Below are 27,020 nucleotides of genomic sequence, written 5' to 3'. Positions count from 1 at the left end.
TGCGGTCTTAGATACATCTTCTTCCTTGACTCGTAGCTGATGGTAACCCGACCGAAGGTCGATCTTGGAGAATACTTGGGCCCCTCGGAGTTGATAAAAAAGGTCATCAATTCTAGGCAAGGGGTACTTCTTTTTCACAGTGACCTGGTTCAGCTGTTGATAGTTTATACGTAGCCTCAAAGATCCATCCTTCTTTCTAACAAATAAGACAGACGCACCCCAAGGTGACACACTAAGTCGAATAAAACCTTTCTCCATTAACTCTTGTAATTGTTCTTTCAACTCCTTTAGTTCAGCTGGGGCCCTTCTATAAGGGGCTTTAGAGATAGGGACAATACAAGGGATCACATTTATCTTAAATTCTATTTCTCTGTTTGGGGCCAGAGAGGTTAACTCTTCAGGAAAGACCTCCGGATACTCTCTTACCATCGGTATCTCCTCTAACTTAGACCGGTCATCCCGATTCTCCACTATGTAAGCGCGATACCCAACACAACTTTTAGTCAACAAATGGGAAGCACGAATAGCCGAAATAAAATGCAGAGGAGGAACATCCTTAACACCAATAAAATTCAACTCAGTCTGGTTTGGGCGTCTAAGGGTTACAATCTTATCACGACAATTTACAGTAGCATGATGTGTGGATAGCCAATCCATGCCCAAAATAATATCAAAGTCTTGGATATCTAACAATATCAAATCTATATGCAACTCACACCTTTCAACTAAAACCCCACAATGTTTATAAACAATATCTGTTTCTACAGATCCCCCCATAGAAGTGCATACAACCGAAGTCCAATCAAGCAAGGAAGGTCTAGCATTTATGTGGCATGTAAAGTGAGGTGCAACAAAAGAGTGTGTGGATCCAGGATCAACTAGGATTTTTGCTTCAATGCCACAAACAAGGAGCGTACCTTTGATAACTGAAGTCGATGCCTTAGCTTCCTACTTAGTCAGAGTAAACACACGACCTTGAGTCTTTGGTCGGTTCTCAGGTCCCCTTACCGGGCAGTCTCTAATCTGGTGCCCCAGCTTGCCACACCTGAAGCACACCTCAGTCTTCCTTTGGCAATCAGCCGCCAAGTGATTATCCTTCCCACAAAGTGGACATGTCGGGCACCGATTACCTCCTACATCGCCAGGTAACGTCCTCTGAATCTTCTCGCTCCTCTGATTTTCTCTTTCCCAAAAGTTCACCTTCAGTGGTGGTCGAGCTTTTCTCCCCATGTTTCCAAATTGGGCTGGCCTCATCTTCCAGTTTCCTCCACCCTGGAACTCTTCGTCTTCCCTTTCTATCTTCATGGCCAGATCCACTAAAGGGGAAAAGGTCTTTAAATTTTCTGTTATTAGCCCCCTCCTTATTTTTGGCCTGAGACGTCTTTCGAACTTACTAGCCTTTTGTGCCTCTGTATTAATGATGTGTGGTGCATACCTTGACAACTTAGCAAACTTTGCTGCATACTGCTTCACAGTTAAATTCCCTTGCTGCAGCTCGATAAACTCTACTTCTTTTCTTTCTCTTACAAAATCAGGAAAGTATTTTTCATTGAAGGCTTCTAGAAAATTCTCCCAAGTCATTTATGTCCCTAACCTTTCCTAAGATTGTTCTACCGAGCCCCACCAGTGCTCAGCATCCCCTTCAAGCGTGAAAGTTCCTAGTCTTACTTTTTGCTGATCACTGCAGTTTAAAACTTTGAATATCTTCTCCACTTGTCTCCTCCATCTCTCAGCCTTTTCTACTCCCTCAAGCCTTAAGAAGGTCGGAGGAGCCAACCTCCTAAACTTTTCTATCAAGCTACTATCATTTGAGTAAAGCACAGGTGTAGATGGGGCTTGCATAGCTTCCTTCATCATTTGTGTCATAGCCCCTAAAGTCTTGATGAATTCACCGAGGGCCACGGTGTTTTCATTACTGGAGCCTGAATTATTGGCCCTCGTTCTCGGCATCTCTAACCTAAGACACAAACACTCAATTACCAATCTACCCAAAACTATTCTAAAGACACGTCTAAACTCCCTAGGCCAAGAATCCTATCCTAGTTGCTCTGATACCATAACTGCCACGACCCCGCTCCCTGACCCCTGTTGGAGGGTGAAAGAGTATGACCAGAGGTCGCGAACGTCACTCAGGTGGGAGTGGCTCAACCTATAAAAACACGGAATTGAGAGCAAACCACGAAAGAAAACTAGAACAAATCCATTCATCAAACAAATATCAATCCAAAAGGTACAACCATTTCATTCATTCAATATCAAAAGTCTTTACAATTTCTTAGAGGCACTATTGGCCCAAAATACACAAAATGAAGTTTACATCATGCTGTTGAAATCACCAAAACATACTGTGAAAGTCTTCAGAAGACGACTTCTCAAACTTTTCAATTTTGAGCTGCAAGCCCTCAAATTGCCACCCACCTTTGGTACAACTGCCACCACCCTTCACTTTACAGTTATGAGATTACGATGGAATGAGCTAAAAGCCCAGTAAATAGATCACTACCCTTGCATTCCTAACTAACAGAATATATACATGATAACTTATTCATAGTTCATTAAAAATCGCATTTGTCTTACAGAGTGTAGTCACATATTAGAGTACACATGAATGCTATATAACGAGGGTAAGTATCAATTAACGGAGCATTACTTGTCCTCAAGATTACCTCTACCAGTTACCATTAGATAGTCTTACAAAATAAAGAATTCAGATAAGCAGAAGAGATTAATTTACTCCCGAAGTAGAAGCTACATCGATCATGTAAGACAATCCTATAACTTGGGACTTCTATCCTCATTCAGGAGGGAGGATAATGACAAGTGAGTGCCCCACTTCGTAATATCTTCACTCACGTATACATCCCCAACGCGCTTTGGGATTTTTGATAGGCTGAGGCCTTACAAGACACGACCCTCACTTATGCCTTAGGAGAGAGGGCATTATACTACCATTGGAGGACTCAATGCTTAGTGCTTATGAAAAATTCGGGGGGCATGTCCCTCCCAGTTATTTATTGTTACATCTCGACTCACTCCTATCATAGGAGTCAAGGTACGTAATACACGACTACCAATGGAGGACCCATTGCATGGTGGTCACAGAATCAGAATATCCACTACCAATGGAGGACCCATTGCGTAGTGGCCGAAAATCATCGAATATAAATATCAAAATATCCACTACCAATGGAGGACCCATTGCGTAGTAGCCAAAAGTCACAGAATATCAGTTTTTCATATAACAAAGTCAGAACATTCACTACTAATGGGGGGCCCATTGTGTAGCAAACATGGCATGTATAACAGTATCAAAATGGCAAAAATCACAGTATCCACTACCAATAGAGGACCTATTGCGTAGTGACCAAAAATTAGTATGCATATAGCAGAATCAGACGTTATCAGTATCATATTTTTAATAGTATCAGATTCAGATTCATATTATGATAGTGTCAAAATTTTATGATCGCATTATCAGAGTCACAGAGTCTCAGTGTCGTTGTCATATTTCCTACAATTTCAGGCATTGACATCCTATCAAAACATGGTCCTAACTCCCAATTCCTTTGGGAGTTAGAAATAGTTCCAGAAGCTAATTTTGCACTAGACACCCCTGCCCTTCAAATGGGAGTCGTTTGAAGACAGTTGGTCCCTTTTATCCTCATAAAGGTTTCGAGAGGAGAGGGTTAAACTAGCTGCACCCTACTGTGTATAGTGGAAAGCGACGTACCCTACTTTGTATCACCATAACTTTCAAACCGTGAGGAAACTTGTGACGGTTTCAAAATAGAAGTTTAATACAAGACGTATATATTTCTAACGAAGTAAATTTAAAAGCATTTGGATTCTATTTCGCGATTCAAATATTCATGCCAATCAAGGTGATAGTTCTGAATTTTATCAACACTGTCCACAGTGACATACCTTCATAAAACAAAGTATAACTTTCAATCTAAAAATAATTTAAAAATAATTTCTTCATGAAAAATTTATCCCATTCAATATCTTTCAAATGGATGTTGTTTGGCTGAAAAAGGACTTTTTTTGGTTAGTTAAAATCAGTGACGAATGCAACATCAGTGGAAAATCCAGGAAAACAGTCAACAATAATATACTCTCTCATTTTGAAATATAATTTTATTTTCATCAATATAATTTAACAGTAGAAAAAAATTAAATTTTTACTAAAATCAGATATCTTTCCAACGGGGGTCGTTTGAGATCAATCGGATCCCATTTGATAATTCAAAAGCCTCATTCAAGAACACATATAATTATGGAATTTCACAGTGGCATATAACATGTCTCAAGAATGTATTCCATAACCCTCATTTCTTGGTGAGAAACATGATAACAACCATTCTCTCACAAAGTGAACACACATAACATGCATTTCTTATATAATCTAAGAATAATACATTCATTCTCAACATCCATCATTATCATAGAACAAAAGCCCCAAATTTGAAAAAGGTATAAGGATTTTCTACAACAGATACTCTTTTATTGCACATTTCACATGCATAAATTCCAATTCATCCTTATTACTACCATGAAATGGTGATGGATCTACTTCCCTAAATAATAATGAGGCCTTCTCCAATCCTTTACCCATAGCTCTCACCCGCCCAATGAAGGCGGCCCTTCAACAGTCACTTTATCAAACCTTGGGTCATAGAGAGGGGAGAAATGAGGGAAGAGTGAGTGGCGTGCGTGAGAAAAGAGGCTTAAGTACTCTTATCCTACATAGTCGGTGCTGGCCCTGCACATGGCACAATCGGCGCTGGTCTCTGTATACCACACATCCAACACTAGCACTTCTTCTCTTCATAGCCTGTATTACACATAACTCAGCCGGCACTGGTCACAACTCAGCCGGCATTGCCCACAACTCAGTTGGCACTAGCCACAACTCTGTTGGCACTGTATCATTCCCTTCCTCCTCATCTCGCCATGCATTCTAACTGGCCAAGAAAATTTTGTGTTGTCACACAGACATTCGGCAAGACTTTGCCTCTCTTGATCAGGTTGTTGGTGGTAAGAACCTTAATGGATAGCCAACCATAAGAAGGCTTAAACTTTAAGGGGAAAATTCCATTTCCATAATGAGGCTATCTCTGACATCGACAATCTCCACCAGTCGTGGAACATAAGGTCATATATGGATTTGACTGAGAACTAACCCTCAACTCGAATCTCCCCAATAACCGTATCTGAAGCATTTAGTGGGACGTAAACATCATGAAGTAGAGATTGCAGCCCCTAAAATTCTTGAAAAATGAGAACAGGAACCCTACAATATGGGAGATGGATATCCCAGCTAACCTGAGAATCCCTACGAGCAAACATCTCAGCTACCGTGGCATTAGGGTTTGCCATATGTTGGAAGATGGTTGCAAAGAGGTATTTCCAAGGCATCATACCCACCAGCTTATGGTGCCAAAAAGAAATGTATGACCATCACCCAGGCACCACTGAATGTCCCTATGGATCAAGGCGCTACAAGAGTTGTTGGACTTCCAGGTAATAGACAGCCTTTGTGACCCATTCTTGCTTCCACCCACATATGAAATATGCCCACGTCATACTTTGCTGCCACCACCGGGTATCATAACAAATCTTTAAGGACTAGGCTCCTCCACCACCACTTGGAAAGGAGAGATTGATTAACTAAGGTGACACGCCTTATACCAAATCCACCATCCCTCCTAGGGGTACACACTCTATCCCACCTAAGAAGGTGGAACTTTTTCAAATTATCAAAGGACCCCCACAAGAAGTTCCTCATCATAGTTTCAATCTTCTTGGCCAACCTCGGTGGGATTTGCAACAAGGACATCTGATATATGGGTAAGTTAGAAAAACAAGCTTTAATCAGAGTGATTCTACCCTCAAAAGAGAGGTATTTATACTACCAAAAATCAAGTTTAACTTGAGTTCTATGGATGATCTATACAGCCAAGGGTAGGTGGCCATCTAAAATGGGTAGGCCCAAATAAATAGTTGGAAAATAGTCCACCTTACAACCCAAGACAGCCGCAATCTTCGACAGTAACGTCTCCTTACAATGAATGCCAATAACTCTGGAGTTTGCCAAATTCACTTTAAGTCCCAGTGCCACTTCACAAATATTGAGAAACATGGCCACATTAGCAATCTTGTCAGTCCTAGCTTCACAGAAAAGTAGTGTATCATGCACATATTGAAGGTATGTTAACACGGGTCGTCATTGGGCAATTGGAATCCACCAAAGCAGCATCAATGGAAAATCCAGGAAAACAGTCAATAGTGATATACTCTCTCATTTTGAAACATAACTTAATTTTCATAAAGAATTTGAACAGTGGACAAGAATGAACATTTTACTAGTCTCGTATATCTTTCAAATGGGGGTCGTTTGAGGTCAATCGGACCCCATTTGACAGTTAAAAAGCCTCATTTAAGAACACACATAATTCTGGAATTTCACAGTGGCATATAACATGTCTCAAGAATATATTCCATAACCCTCATTTCATCGTGAGAAACATGATAACAACCATTCTCTCACAAAGTGAACACACATAACATGCATTTCTTACACAATCTAAGAATAATACATTCATTCTCAACATCCATCATTATCATAGAACATTAGCCCCTAATTTTAAAAAGGTGTAAGGATATTCTACAACACATACACTTTTATTGCTCATTTCACACTCATAAATTCCAATGCATCCTTATGTCTACCATGCAATTGTGATGGATCTACTTACCTAAATAACAATGGGGCCTTCTTCAATCCTTTACCCACAGCTCTCACCCACCCAACGAAGGCTGCCCTCCAATAGTCACTCCTTCAAACCTTGGATCTTAGAGAGGGGAGAAATGAGGGAAGAGTGAGTGGCATGGGTAAGAGACGAGGCTTAAGTACTCTTAAGTTTGAGGTGGTGGTCCGTGTGTCATCAAAAGACTTAAACTCTAGACAAGTGGCACTCACTTCAGCATGCATCTAACAAGTGGTACTCATAATCCATGCATATCAGCAATGCAGCCGAAGTTGGTCTCTTGCACAACACACAGCTAGCATTGGTCCCCTTATTCTATATAGCCAGTGTTGGCCTCTGCACACGGGATAGCCGGCACTGGTCTATGTACACCACATAGCCGGCACTGTCACTTCTTCTCTTCACAGTTGGTGCTACACATAACTCAGCCAGTGGTGGCCACAACTCAGCCGGTGCTGGGTGCTGCTCACAACTCAACTGGTACTAGCCACTACTCAACCGATGCTGTATCCTTCCCTTCCTCCCTATCCCACCATGCTTTCCAACTGGACGGGAAAAGTTTGGGTCGTTACACAGACATTCGGCTGGACTTTACGTCTCTTGATCAGGTTGTCAGTGGTAAGAAACTTATCGGATAGCCAACCATAAGAACGCTTAAACTTTAAGGGGAAAATTCCATTTCCATAATGAGGCTATCTCTGGCATTGACCATCTCCACCAGTCGTGGAACATAAGGTCATACATGGATTTGAATGAGAACTGACCATTTACTCGAATCTCCCAAATAACCGTATCTCAAGCATTCAGTGGGATGTAAACATCATGAATTAAAGATTGCAGCCCCACAAATTCTTGAAAAATGAGATTAGGAACCCTACAATATGGGAGATGGATATCCCAGCTAACCTGAGAACCCCTACGAGCAAACATCTCAGCTACCGTGCCATTAGGGTTTGCCATACGTTGAAAGATGCCTGGAAAGATGTATTTGAAAGGCATAAAACCCACCCACATATGGTGCCAGAAAGAAATGTTACGACCATCACTTAGGCACCACCGAATGTCCCTATGGATCAAGGCCCTGCAAGAGTTTGGATTTCTGGGTAATAGACATCCCTTGTGACCCATTCTTGCTTCCACCCACATTTGAAATCTGTCTAGTCCGTACTTTACCGCCACCACCTGGTACCATAACAAATCTTTAAGGACTAGGCTCCTCCACCACCACTTGGAAAGGAGATATTTATTAACCAAGGTAACACGCCTTATACCAAGTCCAACATCCCTCCTAGCGGTACATACTCTATCCCACCTAAGAAGGTGAAACTTTTTTGAATTATCAAAGGACCGCCACAAGAAGTTCCTCATCGTAGTTTCAATCTTCTTGGCCACCCTTGACGGGATCTGCAACTAGGACATCTGATATATGGGTCAGTTAGACAAACAAGCTTTAATCAGAGTGATCCTACCCCCAAAAGAGAGGTATTTATCCTTCCAAAGATCAAGTTTAACTTGAATTCTATGGATGATCTTATCTCATACAGCCAAGGGTAGGCGCCCATCTGAAATGGGTAGGCTCAAATAAACAATTGGAAAATAGATCACCTTACAACCCAAGATAGCCGCAATCTCCGACAGTAATGTCTCATTACAATGAATGCCGATAACTGCAGACTTAGCCAAATTGACTTTAAGTTCCAGTGCAACTTCACAAATATTGAGAAACATTGCCACATTAGCCATCTTGTCAGTCTTAGCTTCACAGAAAAACAGTGTATCACCCGCATATTGAAGTTGCATCACACATGGGCCGTCATCAGGCAATAGGAATCCATTAAAGTGGCCCTTAGAAACCACATTGAGGATAAAACATTAAGCATAAAAAGTGAACAAAAAAGGGATAAGGGATTTCCCTGTCGAAGTCCTCTAGTAGCCTGGAAAAACCCAAAAGGACTACCTTTAAAAAGAATGGATAAGTGCGCAGAGGAAAGGCAGCCAAAAATCCAGCGTCTCCACTTAACCCCAAATCCCATATTTTTCATGATCTCAAGAAGAATACTCCACTCCACTCCATCATAATCCTTTTCTAAATCTAACTTAATGACAACCCTAGCCTCTTTGCTCAACACTCTTGAGTGGATGCACTCCTGTGCCATGAGAACACTGTCTGTGATCAGCCTATCCTTGATGAAAGCAGTCTGGGGCCCCAAAATAATAGCAAGTAGAACCACTTTAAGTTGTTCAGCAAGCACCTTAGCAATGATCTTATAAAGGGTCGAAAGGAGACTTATAAGTCTGATATCTCTCAGACTAGCGATGACTGACTTTTTGGGGATCAAGGGTATATATGAAGAATTTACTCCTTGAAAAACCTCACTAAGCCTCATGAAGTCTCGAACCATCTCCAAGACTTCCCTGCTAACCAGGTTCCAAAATTTATGGAAAAAGAACAGAGGGAAATCATCAGGCCCCGGCGCCTTATCCCCTGGTAAAGAAAAAACACTTTTCTTAACTTCTTTCATAGAGACATCTCTTTCCAAGAGATCTCTCGCTTTGGAGGGTAGACACTTAAACCCCACACTAGACAACCTAAGAGTAACCTTCACCTCAGAGGAGAAGGCCCTCTTAAAGTGGTCGGTCACCACCGAAGCCATCATCGAGTCATTGTCTGGGTCAGTTCCATGAATCACCAGGCCTGAGACATCATTCTGTTGTCTCCTAGCATTTGCAATGGCATGGAAGAATTTGATGTTGAGGTCTCCTTCCTTCAACCACTTAACCCTAGACCGCTGCCTTCAATAAGCCTCTTGCATTCTGTGAAGTTCCTGTAACTCAAAGGTTCAAGTGGTCCATTCAAGCTTATGTTCCTTCGACATTGAGCACGAAATATGAACATTATTGTCAAAATCAAAAAGATAATTGAGGATCTCATCAATCTTGAGTTTGACCTGATATCTATGTTTGAACACATTTTTCAACAGCTTGGTCCCTGATGCAAAATAAAGTGGAAGCCAGTCAATAAAGCCTGACAAAACAGTGGAAATTTTGATAGTCTTGGAATAGCCCTAGAACTGGTCAAGATCTTCGTAAGCACTCCAAAAGGCCACCTGCCAAGTTTTATCGCATTTTAACTTGTCTAAGGCATTGAATACAAAGAAACAATTTTGGAAAAAATTGGTGTCTTGCACCTTGAAACGGACCCTATAACTAGAAACATATTTTTTTTGCATCAAACAATTGTGGGACCATTGCCATTGGATTCAGCACTGTTGAAAACCCATATGGGTCAAGTTTTAACTTAATCAAATACTCCAGGACAAAGTTATGGGCAAAACATTGAAACAAGGGGAGTCACACACTATTCTCGTGTGGCCACCTGCACCAAAACACCATTAAAGGTGGCTATTTTCACAATCACAGGTAGTAACTTTCGGGGCCCATATCTCACTCGATCCGAGTAGGATCATGCACAAATTTTGTGAGCGTGTTTGTCTCGTCAAGACGAGCGTTTCGATTTGTAGTACACCTTGTGACGACACTCGAGTAGGGAGCTAGAGAGAAGTTTTCGATTCGTAAAGAAGTTGCAGAAAAATCAGTAGCGACACGCCTCGCTTGAGCGGTCAAATCATGGTGCTCATACATCGGAACGATGCGAAACCAATTCCATCGTGTGCATAAGTCTAGAGCTACCATTGGTCCGAACGCTGTACATGATGAACGGTTGGATTTTACACACAAAGGTGACTGTAAATTATGCCTGTTGGATTCTAGATTCCGGCAAAACCCAAAAGTTGCGAAATCTTTGTTTGAGCTCCAAATCGCGTCCCGTTTGTTGCCAAACAATCGTGACAGCATGCTCAGTGCACTACGACAAAGAAATCATGAAAAAACACCAAATAATGAGCACACTATCGATCCAAAGTTGTCAATATTCATTCAAAATTCAAGTCTCATGATCATGACCTAAAAACACGAACCATGGCTTGAAGTTGGTATCAAATCGATCGCCATGATGAGCCCTATAAGAAAACAATCATCTTTCAATCAAACAGGCATTAGAGTAACGCCAGATTAGTCATAGAAGATCACACAAGTTCTTGGGCAGCAGTAGGGAGTGGTTTGGAATTTCACATATTGTTAGGCAGAGCCAAAACAGTCATTTTGCACCCTATTTTCTTAAGTTTTTTTAATTTAATTAAATTTTAATTATCATCAATTTAGGTCGTTGTTGGGTTATCCACCCATGTTTGGGCTCAATTATATATAAACATGCAAAGCCTAAATGTAAAAAAACCTTTGGTTCATTCTTCAATCATTCAATAAAGATTTCAATTCTTGCTTAAGTTTGTGGGTGTGTTTTGAAAAGAGAGAGAGGAGAGAGAAGAAAAGGGTCGGTACCTCTCGATAAGGTAACTTTCTCTCCTCTTTTTTCTCTCATCTCTATCTCTCTTTCTCTCTTCTTTTCTCTCCCATCTCTCTTTCTCTCTCTTCTTTTCTCATCTTTATCTCTTCTTTCTTTCTCTTCTTTCTTCTTTCTTATCGTCTCTATCTCTCTCTTCTTTCTTTATCTCTCTCTTTCCCTCTCCTTCCCTCACATCTATCACACTCTCTCTTCATCCTCTGGTTTATTACTTTTCTCTTTGCCTGTACTTTTCTCCTTCCTCCATTCACGCATGCCGGACCTATTGTCTAGTGCGACGTCTTTTTGCTTTTGAGACATGAACAATGAGATGGGTCTTAGCCTGAGTGGGGGGCCAGGCCTCTATCAAAGTTTGCTTTTCTCTTTTGTCACAGCCGGTGGAAGCATGTTGCTGCCTGTATCTTCTTTCTCTCTCCTCTCTTTTGTCACAGCTGACGGAAGCACATCGCTGCCTGTATCTTCTCTCTCCTTCCTCTATTTTATCACAACCAGTGGAAGCACAGTGTCGCCTATGTCTTCGCTCTCTTCTTCTGTCACAGTCGATGAAAGCCCATTGATGCCCGTGTCTTCTTTCTCTTTTATCTTCAGTCACAGCCAGCGGAAGCCCATTGCAGCTTGTGTCTTCTCTCTCTTCTCTCTTCTCTCTTCAGTCACAACTGGCAGAAGCCCATTGTCGCCTGTGTCCTCTCGCTTCTCTCCTTTCTGCCATAGCCTGTGGAAGCCTATGGCCGCTTGTGTTCTTTCCATCTCCTCTTTCTTCTATCACAGCCAGCAGAAACACATAGCCGCTTATGTTTTCTCTCTATTTTTCTCTCGTCACAGACGGTAGGAGACTACTGTCGTTTGAGTTTCTCTCTCCTCATCTCATTAACGTCTAGGCCTTCCTTCCTCTTCCTTCTCTCTCTTACTTATTCTCTCTTCTCTTCTTCCTCTCCCTCTTTCTTTCCTCCTTATCCTCTCCTAGGCTCTTCTTGTTATTTCTCTCTCTCCCTTTTCTTCTATTTTTCTTTTCTTCTTCTCTCACTATTTCTCTTCTCCATCTTCTCTTCTCTCTCTCTTTTTGTTCTCTTTTCTTTCTTTTACTCTTTCGTTTGAACAAGAGAGGTTGAGACTAGCATTCCATGGTAGTTCTGTCATTTAACAATAACGCCGTCGGACCGGTCAAAGTCACTGTGCCCGCTTTATTGTCACAACAGACTAGCCATTGCATCAAGCTAGTTGGTATTGGTATTGTCATCTAGTAGTAATTCTGTTGAGTTGGTCTGAGTTATCGAACCCATTTTACTGCCACATCGGGTCAATTACCTACTAGTCTTATCATTATGTCGGTCTCACCCTTGGTCAAATTCTTCTCATTCCAATCTTAACTCTCGCATTCTTCTCTTCTTCTTTTTGAATGTTCACATCTGTGTACGTTCACCTAAAGGTAAGGTTGGGTCCCTAGACTCACTTGTCTTGTAACATTTGCCATGTGTGTGTGATTGTAGAAAATGGAGAATACAGCCCAAGGGAGGCGATTCCGAACCAGTTCTACGATCGGGGGGGATTTTTTCGTAATCTAAGAGGGCACCCACGCGAGCCAGCCCAAGTAAGTTCTGAATCCACCTTAAAGTCCTCTCTCATCGGTTGGTCCACCTGCCCTTATTTTTGAGCAAGGTTCCCGAGAGAGCGATCTCAAGTCCCAGGTTCCCTTGAAACCCCAGGTACATGCCGCCAGATCATCCAGATTCGGAGGGCAAGATCGAGGCACCTAACGCGCTTGGCGACTCCCTTGGGGACATACTACCCCTTCGTCGAATCGTTCTTGTTTGGCTAGTTTCTCTTTTTTGTTTTTCTATTTACACATACTTATGTCTTTCGGGTTCTGTAACTCATTCATCTGGATCGAGGATTTTCTTATCCCTGCATTTGCGAGTGTCCCCAAGGAATAAGTTCCTCGAACTTCTTTCCCAACCTTCCTTTTGAGAGAAGACCCTGGGTCTAGCTCCCAAGGCTTAACCTGGACGGGCGTGAGGAGGGACTTAAAAATCCCTAACTCCTCATCTCCTAGCTCAGGTGGAACTCCCACTAAGGTCCGCTGCATTGACAACACATCTGTTGCCGCACACATCATGCACCCTATCACCGGCAAGTCGCTTGTCGGTCTCATTGCCGAGGTATGCTGAAAGGCTACTCAGTCCCTTTTTGTAAAAGGTAAACAAGTTGGCATTGCCCCCATGGGTCACCGTAAGGTTATCCCCCACATTCTTTCACCACCACGAGTCTCTACACTCAGAGGCTCGACACATCGAGGCGGAGACCCTGGGGCGGCCTCCACCTCTCGCACACACCATTAGACTCATGGGTCATTCACTGGAGCCACACTTTTGGGCAACCTTTATGTTACCTCGAGTCAGCGTCCGGATCCGACCTCCCAAGGCTAGGTCCCGCTCACGTTGTGCATATGCATACCACTGCTCGAGGCAACACTATTGCTACGTCAACCTAAGGACACGGAAGACGATCTCCTTGTTCTCTTACTCAACAAACACTAGAACACCATGTAAGGGGCATGCTTCCACCTATTCTCTTACTGACACCTGCTCGCAGTTCTCCACCTCTTAAGGCCAGACCACTTGCTCGAGCCCGGGCTGACCCCAGGTCACATGTGATCCTTCTTCCAAGGGCGCACACACGTCACCATCTCAGACAGCTCCTCACCCTAGACTCAGGCGTCCTTATGAGTCAACCCTACTTTTGCCTACTCCTCCTTTGGGCAAGCACCTCCTTCTTTGGGCAGGCACCTCCAACCTTGGTACTCGAAGACCTTCTCCAAGAGCATCGCGATCATGTCTTTGGAGCCCATAAGAGAACTCGAGGCAAAGACCTGATGGGAGATCAAATCCTTCATCCTCCCCGGCCCAGGATGACTCTAGTTTCTTGCCCACACCCACTGCTTCACTTAATGGAGGCAACTCTTTCTTGTGTAAGAAAGGCTGACCAGCCGTAGTCTCGATCATAGTTGTGGCACGAGGTCCATCAAAACCTCAAACCTAAACATGATAGAGGTCTGCAAATTCTGACCAAACAAGTGACCAAAGCGGTAGGGGCAACCAGCTTTGATGACCCTCTTCGCCTGCCCCTTCTACCCTCTTCAGATGATGGAGTTTGAAGAAGGAGGCCATGAACCTTGCATCGTGGTCAGTGTTGAAGAAGATGACCCCAAGACCGTTGAGAACCACTCCTCACGTGATCGGTGTATATGACTCAAGTCCAATCGAGACATGCTGACCCCCTGCTGACCGATCTTCCACGTGTGACTCGTCAAGTTTGCAAGCCATCAACTGCAATTAACATTGACCTCCCTGAAGAAACAGTCAGCGTAATGGTTATAAATGAGGCCAACGACTCTCAGGAAGAGCACATGAATAAATTTGAAGACATCGTGCGTGCAAGGATGGAGAAGATTGATCGCATAGATGTCGCACGACAATCAGTTAATCATGAGGTCGATTCCCATCACTCAGATGATGCACCTCTAAGGCAGCCCCTTCCCTCCGCCTCACTGAACAATTTCGTCCCTCACCCCGTCTCATAGGCAGACATCGATGCTATGATGACCCATAGCTTAAAGAATAGAAAAATTCTGGGGGTACCGGGTTTGATGTCTTATCAAAAGCCATACCCTTCATACATTGATCAGAATCCATTTCCTTCAGATTACAAGAAAGGGAAGTTTCCCCTATTCAACGGAACCACGTCCTCGAACCAGCATATTGCCCACTTCCAAGCAGTGTGTCGAGAGACAGCGGCTGATAGGAGACTCCTTCTCCGTCAGTTTGTTGAAACCCTTGATGGCCCAGCTTTTCAGTGGTATGCTCGGCTTCCCCCAAACTCAGTACATACCTGGGCGGAGATGGAGAAACTATTCCACAAGTGTCTTTGTGAGATAGAGAGGACGTTCAAACCATTGAGCTTCTCACCTTGACCTAAGATCTTGATGAGCCCGTTGATAAATTCATATCAAGGTGGAGAAATTTGGCTGCTCGCCATCTTAACCCTATGCCCGAGAAGGAAGCAGTTCAAACCTGTGTGCAAAACATGCGACGTGAAATTTCTCTACATGTCGAGGCCTCCAATCAGAATTTCATGTCAGAGCTAATCTCTAAATCGGTCCGCATAGAAGGCCTATCACGCCACCACTGTGGGTCATGACAACATTCTGCAAGCTCAGGGAACAACCGGAGAAATGGTAATGCTCGAACTAACACTCGGGGCAGTCAACAAAAAGGAATGATCAGTGTAGCTGTCACAGTTAGTGATCCAAAGAAAGCTCCTTCCCAAAGTTTGGACCTCTCCAAAGGGGTAGACACAGTAAGAACACCTAAAGAAGGTACGCACCAATAGTCATACAATTGAGTAGCCTTATCTGCGAACCTTAATCGAGGTGATTATTGGACAAGGCATAGGAATAAAGTCTACCCCTTTGAGAAGGAATGGGTCCCTGCGCTATTCTGATTATTTGCTTGAATAGAACATGATCGAGCTCCCAGAGACTATGTTCCCTGATCAAGCTGGAGTAAATAGTCAAGCGAATTACTGTGCTTATCATCGAAGGATCAATCACCCCACAGATGACTACTTCACGCTAAAAGATATTATCAAGGCCCTGATTCAGAAGGGTCAGATAAAACTTGAAGAGCTAAAGAAGGCATTCGGGGCAGCAGAAGCCTCCCACGCAGTAACAGTCCAAGAGGAAGATGAAGCGCCTGGTCTCCTTCACACCTTTTTCTTTATAATGCTTCAAGAAGGCCTCATCACACTAAAACAGGCAAGCCCCGACCCCTTACTCAGGGGACTGAGGACCATTGGTGCCTATACCATCAGATATGGGGCCATGACCTATGTGAATGCGCCAGTTTCCATGGTATATTCACGAAGAAAATACAGGAATGCTAAGAGTCTTGTAGCATTCCAAAAAGTCATCCTCAAACAACTCCACCTGTACAAGAGGGCCTCCCAACTTTAGACCCAGGTAATAATGGCTCAGATCCTGCTGAACACTTGGCTTCCCAACAATGGATAGTCCACCTTGGGCGGAGCAGACTCAAGTCATTAAGGCGAGAAGCAGTTCGTTAAGCTAAGGTTGTCCATAAACCCACTGAGACAGATCAACCACTGCCAATGAAAACTAGAAAAAGATGGACACCAAGGGCTGCTTGCCGGAGGAACAAGATTGCTCAACCGCCTGTTGATTAGGAATTTCTCAGGCCTCTTCCCCCATTTCCAACTTTACTGGATCGCATCCCTAACACGATCCTTTTTCCTTCCTCCTCTCATTAAGAGGATGTCCCCATGTCGTCTCCTCCTCAGAATACTTCCAATGAGGGTGATGATGTTAAAAGCACTCTCAAATGGTCTAAGCAAGGGAAAGACTTAAAAGATTCCCTACACACATCCAACTCTGGTGATGATGCAAAAAGCTACCCAGATTTTTCCGATGAGGGGAATGACCTTAAGAGCCCCTCACTGTTTGACCCGCCTTCTTCTTCTTCTTCGTTTGTTTCTCATCCTTCTTCTTTTATGTCTCCTGCAGGTACCACCTTAAAATGTCCAAACTTCGAGGCTCTCAACAGAGAACTTGAAGGAAACAACATAAGCAGGACACACAGGAGGTGGTTAAAAAAGACACTGGCTCAGGAAACAGGATTCTTAACAGTTGCTGATGCCCTGGCAGCTCGAGCTAAGACACAATCATCTTCCTCCAGTAAGAAGCATAAGAAGTCAAAGCCGAAGAAACCTCAGTGGCCTACTAACCCCGACTTTGAGAATAGACTGAGAGAATCAAAAGGGAAGAGCTTCTATTCCAAGGAAGCTTGCCACATGGTACAAACATCACCCACCACGGGGCAAATAAGCCTGAGATTGGGGAAAACGCTGTAGCCTCCACCTTAGAAGTCAGGAATCTTGAAGTTTCTAGGTTTAACACTTCTCCCTCACCCAAATACTTCAAGCAATCCACCCATCTTACAGCTCCCTAGGCTCCTTCCTTGCCCAAGTACCCTGGACGATCCACCCATCCTCTAATGCCATGCGAGGCTGTTGGTCTTATATACCCAGCTACCTCCTAAGCCTCAACCTCAAACCTCCATCACCTAAACCAGGTCAGCTGTGAAATCAAGTCAGCCAACAAGCAAATGTTTGAACGTATTTTTCAACACCATGGTTCCTGGTAGGAAGCAGGTCAATAAAGCCTACAAAACAGTGAAAATTATTGATAGTCTAAAAATGGCACCAAAATTGGTCAAGATCGTCATCAGCACTCCAAAATACCAACTGTCAAGTTTCATCACATTCTGAGATGTCTAAAGCAGTGAACACAAAGGAACAATTTTCAGAAAAATGGCCTCCAAGCACCCTAAAATGGACCCTACAACTGGAACTACATTTTAGGTGTCTTAAATCACTGTGGGACCACAGTCATTATCTGACATGGTCGAAAACCCCTATGGGCCAAGTTTTAGCTTAATCGAACACTTCAGAACAAAGATATGAGAAAAACCTTACAGGTGGTTGTTTTTACAGTCATAGACAGTCACTTTCGGGGCCCGTAACTCACTCGTTCCAATTCGGATCTCTCCCAAATTTGGTGAGCGTATTCGTCTCATCAAGATGAACAATTGGATATGTGGAACGCCATGAGAGGAAGTTCGAGTAGGGAGAAAAGCTAGAGAGAATTTATTGATCCATAAAAAAATTGTAAAAAATTTAACAGTGACACACCTCGTTCGATGGACCAAATCACGACTCTCGCACAACGGATGAACACGAAACCAATTCTATTGTGTGCGTAATGTTAAGGGCTATCATTGGTCAGATCCTTATACAAGATGGATGGTCAGATTTCATACACAAAACCGACGAAGTTACTGAAATTATGGTTGCGGGATTCTAGATTCTAGCCAAAACTCAAAAGTTACGAAATCTTCGTTCGGGCTCCAGCAGGAACTGTTCTTGAATTCCACACATTGTTAGGCAGGGACAAAACAATCCTTTTGCACCCATTTTTAGAATTTATTTTAATTCAATTAAATTTTAATTTTTAGCAATTAGGTCTAATTTTAATCAATCCACTCATGTTTGGGCACAATTCTACATAAACAGGCACATCCTCATTGTAAACGGACCCCAAAATAGGCACTACCTCATTATAAAAAGACCCCATGGCCTTCAGTTGATGGTTTGAAGATTGAATAAAAATTTTGATTCCTTGCTTGACCTTGTGAGTACGTCTTAGAGAGAGAGAGAGAGGAGAGAGAAGAAACGGGTTGATACCCGTTGAGCAGGCAACTTTCTCTCTCCTCCCTCTCTTTCTTTTCTCTCTTTCTCTCTTCTCTCTTATTTCTCTCTCTTCTCTCTGCCTCTCTCTCTCTCTGTTAGTCGGTGAGACCTAACGTCGACTTGGACTTTTCTCTCTTCCTCTATCAGTTGGCAAGACCTAACGTCAGTTGATCTTCTCTCTCTTCTTCTATTAATCGGTGAGACTTAACATCGACTAGTTTTCTCTCTCTTCCTCTATCAGTTGGTGTGAGCTAACACTGACTTGGTTTCTCTCTCTTCCTCTTTAAGTCGGTGAGACTTAATGCCGACTGGTTTTCTCTCTCTGCCTCTATCAGTCAGTGAGTCCTCACGTCGATTTGTTTTCTTTATCTTCCCCTATCATTCGGCGTGACCTAACACCGACTGGGTTTCTCTCTTTTCCTCTCTCAATTGGTGAGACTTAGCATCGACTGGTTTTCTCTCTCTTCCTCTTTTAATCGATGAGACCTCACGATGACTGGTTCTCTCTTTCTTCTTCTGTCACTTAACGATACTTAACATCGACAGCTTCCTCCCTCTCTCAGCTCTTGAAATAGTAAACAAAGTCTAGCGCCAACTGCATCTTCTTTCTCTTCTTCTCCCTCCTCTCTTCCTTCTTCTCTCTCCTTCTATCTAATCCCTTCTTCTCTTCAACCATTCCTCTGCTATTGTGTGATTCCAGAAAAGCAGAAAATGGTGAGGTCTGATCCAACTGCTCCATAACCTTTGCCATATAGGTGTGTAATTGCAGAAAAGCAGAAAATAAAAAGTATATGAGCCAAGGGAGGCGATTCTGAATCAGTTTTATTACTGGGGGGCTTTCGTCGTGATCTAAGAGGGCGCTCACACCAGTCAGCCCGAGTAAGTCACGAACTCACATTAAAAATTCATCTCTCACCGGTTGGTAACACCTACCCTCGTTTTCGAAGGAGGTTTCCGAGAGGGGGATCTCATAAACATTTCGAGTCTCCTCTGAAACTCGAGATGCGCGTGGCCCGATCCTTCAGGATCAGGAGGGCGAGGTCGAGGCACCTAATCAGCTTGGTGACTCCAGTGGGGACTTACTACCACTTAGTCGGATCGTTCTTGTTTAGCTAGTCTCTTATTTTACTTTCTGCTTTCATATATTCACTTATGGCTGCTGGGTTTTATAACCCATTTATCCGGATCAAGGATTTTCTTATCCCCTTAGTTGAGAGTGTCCCCATGGAACAAGGTCCTTTGACTTCATTCCCGACCATCCTCTTGAGCAAAGTCCCCTTGTTTAGCTCCCAAGTCTTAACCTGGACTGGTGTGAGGAGGGATTTGAAGGTCCCTAGTTCCCCATCTCTTTGCTCAGACGGAAACTCCACCAGGGCGCACTGCATGGGCAGCACTTATGTTGCCTTACACAACATACACCGAGCCACCGGCGAGTCGCTTGCCGGTCGAGTTCCTGAGGTACGCTGGAAGGCTACTGAATCCCTTTCTACAAAAGGCAAGCAAGTTGCCATTGCTCCTGTGGGTCGCCATTAGGCTATCCCCCACATTTCTGCAGCATTGGTCTCTATCTCTAGAGGCTCAACACTTCGAGGTGGAAACCCCATGGTCTCCATCCCTCACACACACCATAAGGCTCATGGGTCACCCACTCAAGCCACACCTCGGGACAACCCTTCTGTTACCTCGAGTCCGTGTCCAAGGTCGAACCTTCTATGGCCAGGTCCTGCGCATGCTACTCATATGCATCTCAATGCTCGGGCAACTTATTTATTACGTCAACTTGAGTACATATGAGACGACCTCTTCATCCTCCTACTATGCCAACACAAGCGCACCCTTTAAGGGGCACATCCGCACCCGTTCTCTTACAGACACCTACTCGTAGTTCTCGACCTCCTAGGGACAGATCACCTGCACGAGACCCAGTGGGCCCCTAGGTCCCTTGAGATCCTTCTTCGAAGGGCACACACATGTTGCCATCTCAGGCATCCCCTCACCCTCAACTCATGTCTCCTCATGAGTCAACCCTGCTCTTGTTTGCTCCTTCCTCATCGAGCAAGCACCTTCAGCCTTGGTACTCGAAGGTTTTCCCCAAGAGTACCATCCTGAACTAGCCCTATCACTTAGGTCATGTCTCTAAAGCTCATAAGAGAGCTCGGGGCATGGACCTCGTGGAAGATTGAGTCATTCATTCTCCTTGGCCCAAGATGACTCCAGTTCCTGGCCCCCAACCATTACTGCATCTGATGAAGACAACCCTCTCCTATGCGAGAAGATTTGACATGCTGTTACCTAGATCACAGTTTTGGGGTGAGGTCCATCAAAACCTCAAGGCTAAACGCGATGGAGGTCTGTGAATTTCTACTAAGGAGGTGACCAAGGCAGTCAAAATAGCCAATTTTGATGACCCTCTTCACCTGAATCCCTTCTATCCCCTTCAAATAATGAAGCCTGAAGAAGAGCTCCTTGAGCCCTGTGATGTGGCTACTGTCGCAGAAGAAGACCCGGCCACTCAGCAGCCATGGTCCCAAGACCGTCGAGAACCGGTCCAAACGCGATCCGTGTATAGGAGTCGAATTCAGTCAGAGCATGAGGACCCCTTACTAACTGACCTTCCATGTATGACCCGTCAAGCTTGCAAGCCTTCAGCTGTCATTAACGTTGACCTCCCTAGAGAAACGGTCAGCGTAATGGTCATAAGCGAGCCCGTTGATGTGCAGGAGGATCGAATGAACAAGTTTGAGGACATGGTGCATGTGATGATGGAGAAGATCGATCATATTTATGTGGCACGCCAGTCGGCTAACCATGAGGTTAATTCCCATCACTCTGACGGTGCACCTCCACGGCAACCCCCTCCATCTACCTCACAGGACAATTCTATCCTTCCTTCAATCTCTCAGTTAGTTATTAACGCTATGGTCACCCATAGCCTAAAGAACAAAAAAATTCCAGGGATACAGGCTACGATGCCGTATCAAAGACCTTACCCCTCCTATATTGATCAGGTCTCGTTCCCCTCAGACTATAAGAAGGGAAGTTTCCTTTATTCAGTGGAACCACCTCCTCGAACCAGTATATTGCCCACTTCCAGACGGCATGTCGAGAAACAATGGCTGACGGGAGACTTCTTCTCCGACAGTTCGTTGAGACCCTCGATGGCCCGACATTCCAATGGTATGCCCGACTTCCTCCAAAATCAGTGCATACATGGGAGGAGATGGAGAAACTATTCTATCAACGCTTCTATGAGGTAGAGAGAGAGGTTCAACCTATCGAACTTCTCACCCTGACTCAAGAACCAGATGAACCCATGGATCAGTTTATATCAAGGTGGAGAAACTTGGCTTCTCGCCATCCCAATCCTATGCCTGAGAAGGGAGCAGTCCAGACTTGCATGCGAAACATGCGACCTGAAATCGATCTTCATGTTGAGGCTTTTAATCTGACCTCCATGTCGGAGTTGATCTCTAAATCAGTTCGCATAGAATATTTGTCACGCCATCATGGTGGGACATGACAACCATCTACAAGTTCAGCAAATAACTGGGGCAATGATAGCTCTGAGAATAACACACGGGGCAGCCAATAAAAGGGGCTAATTAGTGCAGCCGTCATGATCACTGATTTAAAGAAGGCTCCCTCTTAAACGTTGGACCTCTCTAAAGGGGTAACCGCGACAACAGTAACACCCCAGGCTGGTAAGCAATAATTGTCGTTCAATCGGGTACCTCCACCAGCCAACCTTGATCAGGGTGATTATTTTGCCAGACATAGGAACAAGGTCTATCCCTTCGAGAAGGAATGGGTCCCTGCACTGTTCCGGTTACTATTGGAGTAGAATATGATCCAGCTTCCAAAAACTAAGTTCCTTGAGCAGTTTAGCCATGACACTCAGGCGAATTATTGTGCCTACCATCGGAGGATCAATCATCCCACAAATGACTACTACACTCTAAAGGATATCATTGAGGCCCTCATTTTGAAAGGTCAGATAAAGCTTGAAGATTTGAAGAAGGCCTTCAGGGCAATTGAGGCCTCCCATGCCATAATCATTCAAGAGAATGACGAAATGCCTGATATCCTCCATGCTTTCTTCATTCTAATGCTTTAGGAAGGCATAATCACACTAAAGCAGGCAAGGCAACCCTACCGTTTTGCTAAGGGGACTGAAGATCATTGGTGCCCATTCCATCAAATAAGAGGTTATTATTTGTCAGAATGCACAACTTTCCTTTATATATTCGTAGAGAAGATGCGAGAGTGCCAAGATGTTTACAATCTCCCCAAAACTGACCCCCAAGTCACTTCTCCATCGGGGCAAGAAGATCTCACAAACTAGGATCTTCTCTGTGGAACCCTCAGATTCTCAGCCATGGATAACCTACCATGGTCGAAGTAGACTCAAGTCTTTAAGACGAGAAGCGGTTCATCAAGCTAGAGCGGTTTGCCACCCTAGCGAGACGAATCGGACATCACGTCAGAAAACTAGAAAGAGGCAGGCACCAAGGGCTGCTTGCTAAAGAAACAAGACTGCTCAACCCGTAGTCGAGCAGGGATTTCTCAGGCCCCTTCCCCCAAGGCCAACCTTGTTGGACTTCATTCCTGACACAATCCTTTTTCCTTCTTCATCCTGTCAAGAGGATGCTCCCGTCTCATCTCCCACTCAGCACACATCCAATGAGGGTGACAACGTTAAAAGCACTCCTCAACGGTCTAAGCAAGGGAAAGACATAAAAGATCCCCTGCACTCGTCCAGCTCTGGTAATGACGTAAAAAGCTGCCCAGATCGGTCTGATGAGGGGAACGACTTTAAAAGTACCCCACCTTCTAACCCTACTCCTCCTTCTTCTCATTCTTCCTTATCTATGTCTCCTGTAGGTACAACCTTGATATGTTCGCACTTCGATTCTGTCGATAGAGAATTTGAGGGATCAAACATAACAAAGGCTCAACACAAACGATTGAGAAAGACCTTGAGACAGACAATAGGATTCTTAATAATTAACCCTAGCAAGTAAAGCCAAGGTAGAGCCACCTTCTTTAAGGAAGCGCAAGAAGTCGAAGCCAAAGAAACCCCAGTGGCCCTCTGAGCCTGACTTTGAGCAGAGATTGAGAGAGTCGGGAGGGCAAAGCTTCTATTCTCAGGGAGCTTTCCACATTGTACGAATTTCAAGATCACTACCCACCACAGGGCAGATAATTTCAGATCAAGGAGGATGCTACAGCCTCCACCGCAGAAGTCGGGCACCTTGAACTTCCTCTGTCTGCCACTGCCCCTTAATCCAAAGGATTGTTATCCTATCCTACAGCTCCCAAGGCTTCTTCCTAATCCCAATACATTAAACAATCCTCCAATTCTCCAATTTCCTTAGACCCCTTTTATCTCATGCACTCAGCCCCTTCCAAAACCTCAAACTTCCGTCACTCGAACCAAGCCCGTCGTGCAATAAAGTTAGCCAGCCGGCAAAACCCAAACCTACTCCTCAACCCAATATACCCACCAAATCAGTGGCAAGGCCAGGAGCACAAAGCCTTGATCAACAAAAAGTGAACTATGATGTGATAGGACATCTACGGAAGCTTCTAGCCCTTCTCAGTGTCTATGACGCCCTCATGCTCTCAAAGAATTACCAGATGGCTTTGATTCGATCTCTGTCAAAGAAGTACCAGAAGTGTACGAGACTGAAGTAGAACCTATCAATCTAGACCCGGCAATTCTGCTAGGATGTATGCCAATCACCTTTTCAAAAGACGATATGCAGCTAGAGGAAAAGTTTCATAATCGCCCTCTCTTTGTTACTGGCAAATTACATGCATGCCCCATCAACCGAATTATGTTAGATGGAGGGTCGATAGTCAACCTGATTCTAAGGAGGATCCTTACTCGATTGGGATTGGGGTCCGAAGATCTTACCTCGACTGACGTCACAGTTCAAGGGTTCAACCAATCAGGGGAGAAGCCGGTTGGCATGGTACGCCTTCATTTTAAGGTTGGGGAGTTGAACGATTATGCCCAGTTTCATGTAATCGACACCGACACATCTTACAATATCCTCCTCAATAGCCATGGCTCCATGATCAGGGGGTGGTTCCATCAACGTTGCATCAATGCTTCAAATATGCCGAGATGGGAGACAACATACGGTTTATGCTAACAAAAGACCGCTCCTTGTGGCCGAAATTCACTACGTCAACGCTAATATTACTTCACAGATCTAGTGTTGCCTCTGAAGCCAAGTGATGAAGGTCACGAGTCTACAAGCAAGACTATGTCCCTGTCTCATGAAGATGTTGAGGATGTTGGAAGGAGGTTAGTGAACATGTTCAAGGAAGAAGAAAGGCTGGGTAAAATTTTACCCTCAACTACTCTTCATTCCAACATCCCAACCATCATCCCTCAAGAAACTCCCTCTTCGTTTGAAAAAGAGTCTTCACCTTCTACCCCCAGTTCTCAGCCACCTTGGCAGGAAATTGAACCATAAGTCATTTATGAGATCGAGCAAGCCATGGGGGTAGAATTCCCTGCTCCAAGGATCACCTATACGCTGGACCATCAAAAAGTCTTGCATATCCCCATTGCACTCTTGAAAGCCGAAGCAGTGCAACAATCGTGACAAAAAGTTTTTCAAAGTCCGGTTGCTATAAGTATAGAGGATGTTCCTCAGACCGATGTCCAACCAAAAGTTTTACTTTTTCCCTACTTCTCGGGAGAGATGTTCGACGAAGGGCAACTTCCTCCCCCTCAAGGGTGGGATCCTCTAGCAGACTTGAGGATCGAAGTCCATAGTCTTTAGAGTAAATTGATGGTCGTGTGTATCGCTTCAAAGCATCTCAAATAGTTTATGCCGGAGACTAATAGCTATGATGAGCTTGAAGTAAACATGTCACCAACAGAGGTCGAGGCCCCTCCGGATTGGACTATCTATAACAACCAGGCTCACCAAATCATGAGGAAAATGAACTATGACCCTTTGGCCAATCAGACTTTGAAAGGAAAAAAAGTAATGACTCCCTATTTCGGAGATATCCAACTGGCGGTAGCCCACCATGGGGCTAAACAAGGCCTAGGGTATTAATCTCTTGGGATAATGAAAGTATCGAGAGGCATTCATAAGAATCACATGAAGCGCATCAAAAGTAAAGAGAGAATGAAATCTTGTAGTAAAGTCATTCAAAAAGAGAAGCGCTTTATTCCTCAGTAAAAACTTTTACAAATACTAAAAAAAGCGGGAATGACATGCTCAGAAATGATCAATCATCTTATTGATCTCTGCGCTGCGTGCTTCAGAAGAAGTCTCAGTGCCTTGAACACGTGCCATCACCTCCGTCGCTCTTTGAGTCGCCTCTGTCATCACCATAGTTTCTTATTCAAATGTGCTTTCGAGTTCGGACAAATCTGCAACCAAAGAGGCCTCCATGGGCTTCTTTTGAGCCATCTTTGTCTCGAGGCTCATGAATTCTTCTTTCAGTATTCGCATTGCCTCCCTTACTTCGATCATTCTCTTGAAGCTTCCTTGTACCTCTCTCTTGAGGTCTTGCTGATGCCCAATTATCAAGGCTTTCTTCTCAATATCTTCTCGCGACTGCGCAAGATCAACTCTTCCAAGGAGGCTACCGTTCAGGTTTCTTCCTCATGATGCAGCACTCCCAACTGCCAGTTCTCCAACAGGTTTAGAGTTGCATCGAAATGGGAAAGCACCTCTGACGTCTAGTTAAACCTTCTCCCAGCTCATCGAAAGGTAGCTCCCTCAAGCCCTTAAGGCCTGCTTTGAACATGCCTTCAATTATGCTAGAAACATCACCGAAAATAAGCCGGGATGGTGTTACTGAGGCCATCACTGCGGAAGACACCTCGACCTCAAGGATCGGGCTTGTTGAAGTGATAGCCATCTGAGCCACTGGCTCACCTAAAATAAGGGCAAAGCCTAGAGCTTCTTTCCCTTCAGGCTCATAGGCGCCCCCGCCTCAATTTGCAAGGGCTCTTCGATGCCAACCTCTCCGTCTTCAACCTCTCTTATGGGGACCTCTACTTCTGTCCCAACAGGCTGTAGAGGAACCTGTTCCCCTTGCTCTTCACCCTCTTGAACTGTCACCTTAGCATCACCAAGTTTAGGAATTTCCTCTTCTCTTTGGGCTTCCTCAACCGATTCTTTTCTGGCAATGGCTTCTTCCATTTGACCCTCACCTTCAACGGCTAGAACCTTGGCCACAAAGAGTTCAGTCACCTCATCTTCATGACTCGAGACTGTGGGAGCAGCAACCTCTTGGTGCTCAGGCACGTCATCAACTTCAGGCTCTTCTCCTCGAGCCATAGCCCTTGCCTCGGTCGGGGCACTAAACTCCTCATGCATAGAGGCCACATCAACAGCAGAGCCCCTTTCTAGAGCTGTTGCTTCAGGGTTTTCATCCTCTTCAGTCTCCACCCTTGCTGCCTTAGACTCAGGAACTAACCTTGGACTTAAGGGTGTCTCCCTAAGATCCAGAGTCCCCTCCCTATCAGAAGCAAC

General features: G+C 44.3%; 1 protein-coding gene across 1 annotated transcript; it reads right to left on the bottom strand.

Annotated features, from left to right (window-relative positions):
- Positions 1–1,599: 1,599 nt before the first annotated feature.
- LOC148779483 (uncharacterized) lies at positions 1,600–26,349 on the bottom strand. Its single transcript, XM_088852663.1, has 6 exons — positions 26,213–26,349; positions 8,705–9,563; positions 8,381–8,615; positions 7,677–7,744; positions 5,733–5,839; positions 1,600–1,957 (listed from the first exon to the last, which is right to left on the bottom strand). The coding sequence occupies exons 1-6, from the start codon at positions 26,347–26,349 to the stop codon at positions 1,600–1,602; spliced, it is 1,764 nt and encodes a 587-aa protein (XP_088708789.1).
- Positions 26,350–27,020: the final 671 nt, after the last annotated feature.

Source organism: Amborella trichopoda, chromosome 12, assembly GCF_054954075.1.
Source record: "Amborella trichopoda isolate Santa Cruz 75 chromosome 12, AtrichopodaSantaCruz75HAP2 v2.0, whole genome shotgun sequence".
In the NCBI taxonomy this organism is placed as follows: Eukaryota; Viridiplantae; Streptophyta; class Magnoliopsida; order Amborellales; family Amborellaceae; genus Amborella; species Amborella trichopoda.
Note: the sequence above shows the minus strand (reverse complement) of the source record. Positions and strands in the feature narration are given on the sequence as shown.

What these genes read in the sequence shown, in the direction of transcription:
- LOC148779483 (XM_088852663.1), bottom strand. Translation starts at nt 26,349, where the DNA reads ATGGCCTCAGTAACACCATCCCGGCTTATTTTCGGTGATGTTTCTAGC. An exon ending in GGTTTAACTAGACGTCAGAG is followed by an intron (nt 9,564 to 26,212) that starts GTGCTTTCCCAT and finishes GGCTTATTGAAG; the next exon opens with GCAGCGGTCTAGGGTTAAGT. An exon ending in TTGCTCGTAGGGGTTCTCAG is followed by an intron (nt 5,840 to 7,676) that starts GTTAGCTGGGAT and finishes CCCATATATCAG; the next exon opens with ATGTCCTTGTTGCAAATCCC.